This window comes from Drosophila subpulchrella, unplaced genomic scaffold (assembly GCF_014743375.2).
Source record: "Drosophila subpulchrella strain 33 F10 #4 breed RU33 unplaced genomic scaffold, RU_Dsub_v1.1 Primary Assembly Seq27, whole genome shotgun sequence".
Taxonomy (NCBI): domain Eukaryota; kingdom Metazoa; phylum Arthropoda; class Insecta; order Diptera; family Drosophilidae; genus Drosophila; species Drosophila subpulchrella.
This window is the reverse complement of record NW_023665559.1, coordinates 1,073,896-1,086,318: the sequence shown is the minus strand read 5'-3', so window position 1 is coordinate 1,086,318 and position 12,423 is coordinate 1,073,896. Positions and strand designations below refer to the sequence as shown.

Below are 12,423 nucleotides of genomic sequence, written 5' to 3'. Positions count from 1 at the left end.
ACGTTTAGAAAGTTCACGGTTTTGAACAAGATTAGACTTGATTCATGTTGCATTCCTTACCTAAAGACGTCGGGCTCTATCGGGGCAATTTGGAAATAAAGTTCATATCAGATCTGTCAAAAATAGTTGGCCAAATTTTGTCATACATGAAAATAAAACCAGACTTTGTAGGAGACTCATTTACTTGAAATGAAATTTGTACCTATCGACGTATAAAATTGGACGAATATGCATTTCGTGCATTCTTGTTTTTCTTAAAAAATTCCGTAAATAAATATCCAAAATTGAAATACAATTCCGGCAACCTTTGCAACAATAAAATAGAATAGAATAGAATATAACAATAGAATAGAATAGAACTGTTGTGAGTTACTTTAATTTTTATTAATAGCTGCAATGACAGGTCCGTTGCCATTAAAGCAGTAGTCGGCACGGAATGCAATAACATTTTATTTTTTATATGTGTGAGTAAGTTGCACGGTACAGCTTGTCGTTGTGTGTGGGACGACGGCTGTTCTACGATGTACGTGTTCCGACAGAGGCAGAGCTGCCGACCGCTGCATTACAGGTATTAATTCGAGTTGTATTAGGTGTTCTTTCATTTATTGAGACTTAATCTCGCCGAAGCCATTCTTTTTTAGCCTATAAAAACACAATGTCCTTATACTGAAATTATAAATCAAGATCAAAACATACCATTCTCGTTTTCTTAGTCTTGGATTCTATAATTAGATTATTTGGTACACGAAAAAGTTTATCACCATGCCAGATTAAAACTTTCGTCAAACGGCAACACTGTGCAGCCATTTTTACTTGCTCAGCAATGCTGGTTCTGTCATTCGGGTGAATAAATCGTGGTGGAAAAAATGATGGAGCAATTATTGTAGATACGTTATGCAGGTCCATTTTGTTTATATCCTTCAAGTCAATAATATTGTTTAAAAATCTTAAGAGAGAACGCAATGTGTTCCTATTTTCAGGTGGAAGTAGTTGACATACAATCGTTAATGCATTTCTTTGATCCATGGATGGAAGTCTGTGACATTGATAAAATAATTGTATAAGTTCGGTAGAAAGCAAAGGTTGGGGAAGTTCACGCAACCAGCGTTTTAGCAGAGCGCCTAGTTCGTGAACCGTAGCTGTTCCAAACAGATGAGCTAACTTCTCGGGTTTTTGATAAAAGGTTGAGTCTAATTCTTTATAAAGTATTTCAGTCTGAAAATAAATTAAATAAGATTTAGAATACTATTTTTTTTTAACATCTTTATAACCTTTTGCTTGTGTCCACCTATACGTAGTATTCCTTCTTCTCTAGAGCCGCGGTGCATAAGTTCGGTTAGCAGTTTTTCCAAAAATTGTGGAACTAACTTAGAGTCAGTGCCAGTAACTTGTTGGTCCCGACGTATAAGTGCATTTAAAGATACACCAAAGAGATTACCCTCCTCTTTGCGGCGACGCTTAAACGGCTTCCTTTTATCCAAACTCACTTCGTAACGATCAAATATTGTGGCCAATTCTAACCAAAGTACTGCCTGTAAGCGTTTAAGGTCAATTTGGCTTAATAAAAAGATATCTGTGAATAGTTTTAAAGAAGTATTATAATCATCTAGAGTTTCACCGCAATCAAGACCAGAGGTATCTCGAGAAATGCTTTCAAAGCTGAGGCCATCATAAGGCATGGGTGACAGTCGTACAGACTGCTGTTCCGAGTTTAGTAGCTCTTGATGACATAATGTTTTATTTTCACTCTGCGAATCCCGCAATAGTATTTTACGCGCTTGCCTGAAAATATAAAAACAATTTAATATGTATTTACCGACAAACAAAAATAAGAGTACTCACCCAACTGAGCAAAGTGGATCTGAACTTGATCGGATTCGTGGCAAATGTATGGTTCCAATCCGAGAATACCCAAGCAGTTCCACACCATGCGTTGAATACAAAGGTATATCACATCGGGCATGGGAGCCTCGAAATATGTCCGCGTAGATGGTACTTTTAAGCGGTGCGCTGGGTGTTCGTTGTAAGTTTTGTTTCAAGTATTTGCTTTTTGATCGTTTACCACTGCTACTATCAGTTTCACTAATGTTTTCGAAATTACTTACAAAACTTGGTCTATTAAAATAAATTATTAGCTTAAAGTCATGTGCAAAATTAAAACGATCTTACATAGAAGTGTTTGCCCAAACTTCATCGACCTGTATAGAATCTAGTGAATCTGGCGTTGCACTCCGTGAACGTGTCCCTGTACTCGATTCCTTTGTAATAAAGTAATACATTATTAATGATTTTCTACGAGTTGCACCATGTACATTAGGGTCCGTTATTAGGCTAAGCTATCGTTTTATTGATTGCACTGATTGTTGGTAGGGTTTTTGTATCTTAAACATACGACCAAGCCGAAAATATTTTGTATGTTTTTACAGGAGCTCAATGAGCCTGGCCGGGTAAAATTTAAATTTTGACAACGAGAATCGTTTGTCCCCAAATGACACCATGGCCCGCTTTTAAATATTTTAAAAAGATTTAAGCTTTAAAAAATATGACACTTTTTCAAAAATTGAAAATATATATTTTTTATATTTATCCCCTGCAGAGGGTATATTGATTTCAGTCAGAAGTTTGCAACGCAGTGAAGGAGATGTTTCCGACCCCATAAAGTATATATATTCTTGATCAGCATCACTAGACGAGTCGATCTAGCCATGTCCGTCTGTCCGTTCGTTTCTACGTAAACTTGTCTCTCAAGTTTAAAGCTATTAATTTGGTCATTAACTTCTTCTGCATTAGTAGGCAGAATTTGAGAGGCAGGATCAAAAGGGACATTAACAAGAGCTTCTGTAACCGCATTCACTTAAGCTGTTCCAAATTCAAAAGGCTTAGATCTTTTTTCCAAAGAATCAGAGAATTCCTTAGTCACTCTGAATCTTGGTGTCATGATGCACCCAAGTTCGTGCCATAGGTAATTGCAGCAGCTGGACATTTGTTGAGCTTGTACTGTAACCGTCCTCGAAGACGGTCAGAGGGATGACTGGCCGTCAATAAATCATATCCAAAAATTCCGTTTCGTTTATTAGCGTTACATCAATTTAATTAGCGGTGAATTAGTGCTCTTACTCAAGACATTTGCCAATAAGACAATTGGCGTTCCCAAAATAGAAACGAATGCCTAAATTAGACATGTCTGCCGGTAAACTGGTTCATAAGAAACTCCATAATTTTCATCATCATTGACATCATCTGGTCAGTACGTGAGATAAGTAGTTCAAAGCCAGCACCAGATGAAGGAGCCTTATGAAAGTGTTGCATTAAATTGGAAGTGCTAGAACCAGAAACGGGAAGGGTATAGCTGAGCCACAAGCAGTCTGAACAGGAAGGGGCAGTTACATATATAATTGGTGCTTGTTTTTGATTGCTTCTAGAAAAGCTGCACATTTGCAGTAGCCTGCGCAGTGGTTGGAACCGCAATTAATGCGCTTAAATTGATCCTGAGACCTAGCGGGGCAATCAGAGTTTCTAGATTCATGATCATTTGGGAGCAAGAAACAGTATGTTTTTGTGTGTCCAATATCCTGACATTTGTAACACCTAACAACTTCATCTCGGCATTTAGGTGGGACTATAGTAATTGACTGATATGCCAACGCCTTAATTTCGTAGGCTTTAACATTATTTGGCGACGACTCTAGCTCAACAAAGAATTTATTGGGTCTGTAACCATTGTTCTTACCATAGGGGTTGTAAACATTTCGGGCAACATGATCAGCACCGCCTAAGTCAGCCGTGATATCTCCGGGATCCGTAAATGATTGTAGGTTTTTGACTACGATCTTAAAAGATCGATCACTTTTCAATTGCCAAGAGTTAAACGGGCGGTTACCACTCCAGAAGTGATTTTGAACTATATTGTATCTATCACCATCGGAAGGAGATACCCCAACTGCAGCAGGACCAGTTATCTTAAACCTTATATCGGTTGTGGCAGCCTTGATGATATTCACAAGTTGTTTGACATTAGTAACTCCCTTTATCTGACAGGGGTCAGATTCAAGTGCTTCAGTCAAAGAAGTAGCAGTACCAGAAATTTCTTTAGAATTTCGGGAAATTCCACCTTACTATGTTAGATGTTATTGTACGATTACTAGTCACAGGAGGCTGGCGGAAGTTAGAGGGGTCCGGTGGAGGAGAATAGGTTGACACCTTGACACCTGACGATAAGAGGGCAAAGTCGTTTTCATGACCTGAATATTTTTGACCAGAAGAGGTCGAATCCTCAGATCTAAACAGTCCTGAATTAACAATTGGTCCAAACGTGGAAGCATCCTTACCGTGATCAGCATCAAGCTCCCTTCTCTTTCTTATGTGTTTGACAGACTCGCAGCGCAACTAGTCAGCCACTTTTCAAATGATAATGTGTTTGCACCATGTATTCATGTATGTATCAAAAAATCCGCCGAAGCTTCCAAAATGTCTTTCAAATTGTCTTGCAATGAAGAAGAAGTATCACCAATATATTGTACATTGCGCTCAGAATCAAATGTCTGTGACATAGCCTCCTTGGACCTGTCGGAGGTCACCCTTACACCACGATATCTAGTCGACATTGAAAAACTCATTGCTAACACTGATATTTAAATTCTCAATTATATAAAGATTGGAAGACAAAGAACCATCGCAGTTATCCACATTCGTATCATCACCACATAGAAGGTCCTTTATAGCATGATCAGCGACCGACATGATAAGGACCAGCAGGGCGGACAACTAGCCAATGCAGGCAAGACCGGCAAATACGATGCGTTAATGAAGTCCAAGTACAAAAGCAGAAAAACTTATATGCAGTTAGATATTTTCTATGAAAAAAGAAATAGATTTATACAAAATTATTGGATAAAATTCAGAAAGCTCCTTTGAAATCGTTCTAAACACTTAAACACTTAAGTCGGGGCGGACTTTTGTAATTGAATATTGTGAGGAGTTGAATAACTCCCCACAAATAGAAGCAGCAGCAGATGGAGAACGAGAGAGTTTGGAGACCAAGGATGGAGAGCGGGAGAGTTTGGAGACTTGGATGGAGAACGAGAGAGTTTGGAGACCGAGGTTGGAGATCAGGAGAGATTGAAGACCAAGGAGCGGAGAGTGAGAGAATAGAGACTTGGCGAGCAGAGCAAGAGTGCCGTGTGCAAAAGCGGATAACGGAACTCCACCGGACCTTGGACTCTCCCGTGAACTTTGGACCGGGAGAAGAAGTGCCACATCTCGGCAGTGGAGCGGCACAAAGGCGTGCCACAAGCATCACGGGAATCAGCGGGACGGCAGCTGTGGGCAGAGCATCGATTGGAAGCGGTACGCGAAGGACAAGTGGGTCAACCAGGAGGCATGGACTTTGGACCCGGAGTGGAGAGATCCAGCGGGCCGTGCGCAAAAGGGAAATAACGGTTCCCGGAGGCCCTATATAAGGCCGCAGAGCGCTGGCAGCTGGATCAGTCGATCACGAGGAGTCAAACCTTCAAGATCAGTTAAAGTACCAAGTGAACAGTCAGTCAAGCAAGTAATCTACGAAGGAGCCACAACCGAGCGAGTCGTCGTTCGGGATTGGGACATCAGGAATCTCCGAATTGAGACACAAGTGGCTGAGTTCCGGAGGGCATCACACGGCTAAGTCAAGGCGTTTGTTTTCCAACTTTGTCACGACCACACCCTGGCGAGTCGCCCGGCGGGTCTGTCAGAGACAAGAAGAAGAAGAGGCCTACGACGAAGAACCGTCAGCTTGGGGAGGAAAGTTGTCTGAGACCCAGCGTTGTCTGAGGACCTGGCGTGACGGACGAGCGGTAGATCGATTTGCGGCTTCAAGAGGCGGTCGCCTGGAGAGCCCTGCGATTACCGGTGAAGTTCCCGAACAGCAACCGCTCAACTCCACGAGTGCCAGAACGACAAGCTACTGGTCAGGAGACAGCGCAGAGGACATCGGCAGCGGCGCCAGCAGACATTTCCGGCAGCCACGTTACCATCGCCGCGCGGAGCTCATTGGGGAGCGCAGGAGCGTCGCGGACGTTAAGCATTAGGGTGAAGCCGGGTGGAACGTTCGTCTGCGCTAGGCGTAAAGCAAAGTGTACTGCTAGGCAGCTTCCTGGCGGCAGCCTTGACTGTCAGCGCTATCTGGGCAAGAACCTAGCGGGACCGTCCGGGACAGAGCAAGGGACAGGTATTGCCTCGAAAGGCGACGGCCTGGAGAGCAAGGCTTGTTCACCCTAGTCTGAGAACGGTGACGCTTCCCTAAGCCCACAAGGCCGAACTCTCTGCGAGTCTAAGGTGCAACAAGCGACCCCGAGGCAGCGCGTCGGCGAGTGAGCCACTACGAGCGTCCCGAGACCCAGGAGCCAAGCGGAAGCCGAGTCAACGCGTCGACAAGCCAGAAGGAGGAGCACCAGCAGCCGGCGGAACCAGAACAAGGAGATACAGAAGCCAGCATAGCCACACACCCGCTGTACCAATACCACGAGAATAAATCCCACTGTTGCCATTTGAACCCATTGTTTTCTCACTGATCTACGGGGCAGTCACGTCATATAAATTTGGTGGGACGAACACACAATCTTCTGAGCTAGCCGCACGAATCTCGTAGCGAGCAGACATACAAAATCAGTTCGTTACATCTGGCGCCCAACGTGATTGTCCCAACAGTGAGAACAGCACAGTAAAAATGGGAAAGAAGTGGATTTACCGCCTCAAGAAGGAAGACTTCGCCCACGTCGCACAGAGGCTCAATGTCGCCCTGGAGGGCAGGCTAGACGACATGAGGAAGGCACTGTCGGAATACTACTCAGAAACAGAAAACGACCCACAACTCGTCGACATCTGGGCCGAGCTGGAAGCAACATACTACGACAGAGCCGGCCCGAGCATTACGCTAACGAACGCTGAAGGGGACAACTTGGTGGCAAGCCTGAGCATTGACAACATGCAAAAAGAGGCCCACAGGAGAGAATCAAGCCAAGAAAAGAAAGCAGCAGCGCTAACCCCGAGACCAAGCCAGTCGGACTATGCAAAGGTCGCTAAACAGGTCCGTGAATGGTCGTTCAGGTTCGACGGGGCGGAAAAACCATTTGAGTTCCTGGAGCAAGTAGAATGGTCCGCCAACACGTACGGTTTGGAGCTCGATATGATCCCTCGAGCGATGCCAGAGTTGCTAAAAGGAAGGGCTTTGAAATGGTTCATCGCCAACAATAAGCAGTGGAGAACTTGGGCAGAATTCATTGAAAGTTTCCACACATATTTCCTGCCAAGAGATTTCTTCACCAGGCTGGCGGACCAGGTCCGGCAAAGGAAGCAGGGCTTCAGCGAGTCGTTCAAGGACTACATGATCGACATGCAGACGATGGTGAGGCCACTTAATTACTCCGCTAAAGAGACCCTAAGGATCATCAAGGAAAACTGCACCCCTAGTCTAAGGATCTTCCTAAGGGCATACAAAGTGTCGGACCTGGACACGCTGATGATATTAGCAGACGAGTACGAAGAACTTGAAAAGGAACGGGAAGTTTTCGCACAGGAGAACAAGTTCTCAAGGACCAAGTCGGCGTCACCAACACAGGTGACATGCAGAAGATGCGAGGAGACAGATAACCAGGACATACGAGGAAACGACCAATGGTCACCACCACACCAAGCCAGACGACAGCAGGCAACAGACACACCACGCGGAGGTCATGGCACACCACCCCCACAGCAACAGAGACATCCAAACAACACCTTGTGGAGGCCGCCAAGCAACACACAGAGGCCACAAGATGCCACCCATATCACAGACCCGCAGGAGGCCTGTCGGAAATGCGGTGGGAACGGACACTGGGCTAGAGGATGTCGTAACCAGCGGCTGCTGTTTTGCTGGATATGCGGCAAGGTGGGTGTTAGGAGCGTTGATTGCTGCCAACGATCGGGAAATGGCCAGCGATCTCAGCCGCAGAGAGGCGAGCGGGGATCGCACAATGCCACCTCTCCAAACTAACGGGCGAGCTAATCGAGGAGGAGCAGCAGTTGTCCGCAGCTGTGATGATTGGTGGGAAAAGCTACAAAGCCACAATCGACACCGGAGCAACGGCAAGCTTCGTTAGCGAAGAATTGGCGGACAATATTGCTGCTCTAGGAAAGATTACCAGGACGAGACGGCAAGTTAGGTTGGCAGATGGAAGGTGCGGCGGAATTAATGCGCAGCTCGAGGTGGAGGTCAAATTCGGCAACAAACAAGTGACCATGAGCCTGTTGATTTTACCCGGGGTAGTGGATCCATTAGTGTTGGGATGGAACTTCCTGAAACAAGTCGGAACCGAGATAAGGTGTGCTGGACACGAAATAATAATACCAGCCAGGAACCGACACAATGGATGGCTCGAGGAAAAGCTATCAGTAGCAGTCGTTCAACAAGTAAACGAGTTGGACGATACTACAGCGTTCCTTGAAACAGAGCTGGCAGACTTCAGCGCAATGTCGGGAACATCGAATATGGCAGAACACCAGATCAAAATGAAGGACGACAAGCCAATCAAGCAGAGATACTACCCAAAGAACCCAAAAATTCAAGGGGAAATCAACGCAAAGGTGGACGAGCTTCTCCAAATGGGGTTTATAGAGCATTCAAAGAGCCCATACAGCTCCCCCATCGTGATGGTGAAAAAGAAGACAGGCAAGTGGAGACTGTGTGTCGACTTCAGGCAGATCAACGCGAAGTCAGTGAAGGATGCCTACCCAATGCCCCGCATAAACTACATCCTAGATCAACTAAGAGAAGCGCGGTACATCAGCAGTTTGGACCTGAAGGATGGATACTGGCAGATCCCACTGAAAGAAAGTAGCAGGCAATATACAGCATTTACGGTACCAGGCAAAGGTCTGTTTCAGTGGAGGGTAATGCCGTTCGGACTTCACTCGGCGTCGGCAACGTTTCAGCGAGTCTTGGACCAAGTAATTGGCCCCGAGATGTCACCTCACGCATTCGCGTACCAGGATGACATAATAGTGATCGGTCGCACGCTAGAAGAACACAAAAGAAACCTGAGGGAAGTGTTCCGCCGTCTAAAGGAGGCAAATCTGAGGCTGAATCCAGAAAAATGCCAATTCTTCAAAAAGGAGCTGCTGTATCTGGGACATCGAGTGACTAGCGAGGGAATAGGAACAGATCCAGAAAAAGTAGCCGCCATCGCCGAACTAGAACCGCCATCGACTGTCAAAGAGCTCCGGCAATACCTAGGAGTAGCGTCGTGGTACCGCCGGTTTGTACCAGATTTTTCCAGAATCGTCAAACCCCTGAACGACCTGCTGCGCAAAGGCAGTAAGTGGGAGTGGACACCAGAGCACCAGATGGCGTTTGAGGAGGTTAAGGCAAGACTCGTGGCAGATCCAGTGCTAGCATGCCCGGACTTCAGTAGAACTTTTATCCTGCAAACAGACGCCAGCGATTACGGCATCGGAGCGATACTGACCCAGGACACCGAAAAGGGCGAAAGAGTAATCTCCTACTCGAGCCGAACACTGAACGGCGCGGAAAAGAACTACTCGACAACGGAGAAGGAGTGCTTGGCGATCGTCTGGGCGATCCGGAAGCTCAGGCCATATCTGGAAGGTTACCACTTTAAGGTAGTAACCGACCACATGGCCCTGAAGTGGCTCAACAGCATCGAAAGCCCTTCAGGAAGGATCGCCAGATGGGCCCTGGAGCTACAACAGTACGACTTTGAGATAGCGTACAGAAAGGGCCAGCTAAACGTGGTGGCCGACGCATTATCAAGACAACCACTACCAGAGACGCTACGAGGAGTAAAAGAGGCATCGGCAACAATAACCTCAGGAGAGTGCAGCTGGATCAAGGACATGGGCGAAAAGATAAGGACCCAACCGCAGAAGTACCCAGACTATGTTATGGATGGTGAGACACTGTACAGAAACATACCTCACCGAGCAGGCAGTGAAGACGTCGCGTCATGGAAGATGTGCGTCCCGAAGTCACTACGAGAAACAGTGTTGAGGGAAAACCACGACGCACCGTCCGCGGGACACGTAGGAAGCCGAAGGACAATCGCACGGTTGGCAGCCCGATACTACTGGCCAGGCATGCATAGAGACGCCCGTGCATGCGGTTTAAGCCCAATCAGATGCGGGCGGCCGGGAAGATGTTGACCCAAGTGCCGGAGGAACCATGGGCCACGGTATGTGCAGACTTCGTGGGACCCCTACCAAGATCTAAGCACGGGAACCAAATGTTGCTGGTCATGATTGACAGGTTTTCGAAATGGACGGAACTGGTGCCCCTACGCAGTGCGACAGCAGAGTCGCTCAAGAAGGCGTTTAGGGAGCGCATAATCGCAAGGTACGGGGTCCCGAAGGTGGTCATAACGGACAATGGAGTACAGTTTGCAGGCCGCATAATTAAAAATTTGCTGGCTGAGATGGGTATCAGTCAACAATTCACCGCACCATACACACCACAAGAGAATCCGACCGAACGAGCAAACAGAACGGCCAAGACCATTATTGCGCAGTTCGCAGGGCAGGACCAGAGAAACTGGGACGAGAAGTGGCCGGAGATTATGCTAGCAGTGAACACGAGCACATCGGAATCCACCGGCCATACACCGGCGTTTCTTACCCAGGGAAGGGAACCACGTCTACCCAGCAGCCTATACGATAAGGAAACCCTAGGAACTGGACGAGCTACGGAGACCCCTGAGGAAAATGCCAACAAACTAAGAGAGGTATTCGAGATCGTGCGGCGAAATATGGAAAAGGCGTCCCAGGACCAAGCCAGACACTACAATCTGAGAAGGAGACAATGGTCACCAGCGGTGGGCGACATAGTGTGGGCCAAGGAACATCACCTGTCCAAAGCGGCTGAAGGATTCGCTGCAAAACTAGCCCCGAGGTACGATGGCCCTTACCAGGTGGTAGATTTCGTCTCTCCAGTGATCTGCAAAATTCGCCACACACAGTCGAAGAAAGAAAGGACAGTTCACGTTGGCGAGCTCAAGCAACAACAAAACGAGCAGACAGCAGAAACGTCAGGTACGAGGCGACAGGATTAGGCGTCAGGCCGAAGCGAGAGTCATCCATACGCCACACGGAAAGGACAATCAGGACAGCACATGGACATGGATAAGGATTTCACGTTGATCCAGACTGCGAAGCTACAGGATTATGCGTCAGGCCTAAGCGAGAGTCATCCACAAGCCACGCAGAAAGATCAACCATAAGGATAGGTCGCAAGGACATGGATAAGGAATTCACATTGATCCAATCGGCGAGGCCACAGGATTATGCGTCAGGCCTAAGCGAGAGTCATCCACACGCCACGCAGAAAGGACAATTACAGGGATAGGTCACAAGGACGTGGATAAGGATGGATGGTGATCCCGACCGCAAGGCAACAGGATTCAGCGTCGGGCAGTTGCCAGAGTCATCCGAGATTACGCCAGGCGGAAAGGTCACTTACGAGGACGACACAAAGACACGAGTAACGATAAGGGATCCACCCGCAAGGCAGCAGGATTCAGCGTCGGGCAGTTGCCAGAGTCATCCGCGATCACGCCAGGCGGGAGGGACACTTACAAAACGGCACAAGGATACAGGTAACATGTAGGGATCCAACAGCAAGGCAGCAGGATTCAGCGTCGGGCAGTTGCCAGAGTCATCCGCGATCACGCCAGGCGGGAGGGACACTTACAAAACGGCACAAGGATACGGGTAACATGTAGGGATCCAACCGCAAGGCATCAGGATTCACGTCGGGCAGTGGCCAGAGTCATCCGCGTTTACGCCAGGCGGGAGGGACACTTACAAAACATCATAAGGGTACGGGTAACATATAGGGATCCACCCGCGATGGCAACAGGATTCAGCGTCGGGCAGTTGCCAGAGTCATCCGGGTTTAGGCCAAGCGGGAAGGAAACGGACAAGGTCGACAAAATAGTAGCGAAAGCATATCACGTACCCAAAGGACACCCGAAGGATACCCTAAGTGTGCCCAAATTATACCCGAAGGATACCCAAAGGACACCCGAAGGATGCCCTAAGTATGCCCAAAGAATACCCAAAGGACACCCGAAGGATACCCTAAGTGTGCCCAAATTATACCCGAAGGATACCCAAAGGACACCCGAAGGATGCCCTAAGTATGCCCAAAGAATACCCAAAGGACACCCGAAGGATACCCTAAGTGTGCCCAAATTATACCCGAAGGATACCCAAAGGACACCCGAAGGATGCCCTAAGTGTGCCCAAAGAATACCCAAAGGACACCCGAAGGATACCCTAAGTGTGCCCAAACTGTACCCGAAGGATACCCTAAGTGTGCCCAAACTGTACCCGAAGGATACCCTAAGTGTGCCCAAACTATACCCGAAGGATACCCAAAGGACACCCGAAGGATGCCCT

The 12,423-nt window shown here is 47.3% G+C and overlaps 1 protein-coding gene across 4 annotated transcripts in view; it reads right to left on the bottom strand.

Annotated features, from left to right (window-relative positions):
* Positions 1-360: 360 nt before the first annotated feature.
* The window catches only part of LOC119559635 (rho GTPase-activating protein conundrum), a 155,618-nt gene continuing 143,555 nt past the window's right edge, over positions 361-12,423 (bottom strand). For 2 of the 4 annotated variants that reach the window (XM_037872678.1, XM_037872679.1), the window contains 5 exons: positions 2,170-2,258; positions 1,843-2,115; positions 1,272-1,782; positions 697-1,215; positions 361-642 (listed from right to left, as the gene is read on the bottom strand). In XM_037872678.1, the coding sequence (XP_037728606.1) occupies positions 613-642; positions 697-1,215; positions 1,272-1,782; positions 1,843-2,115; positions 2,170-2,258 (1,422 nt within the window). In that variant the 3' untranslated portion in view covers positions 361-612. Of the gene's footprint in view, positions 643-696; positions 1,216-1,271; positions 1,783-1,842; positions 2,116-2,169; positions 2,259-3,730; positions 5,224-12,423 lie in introns of those variants that run through there. The other 2 variants (XM_037872680.1, XM_037872681.1) reach the window with 2 other exon arrangements.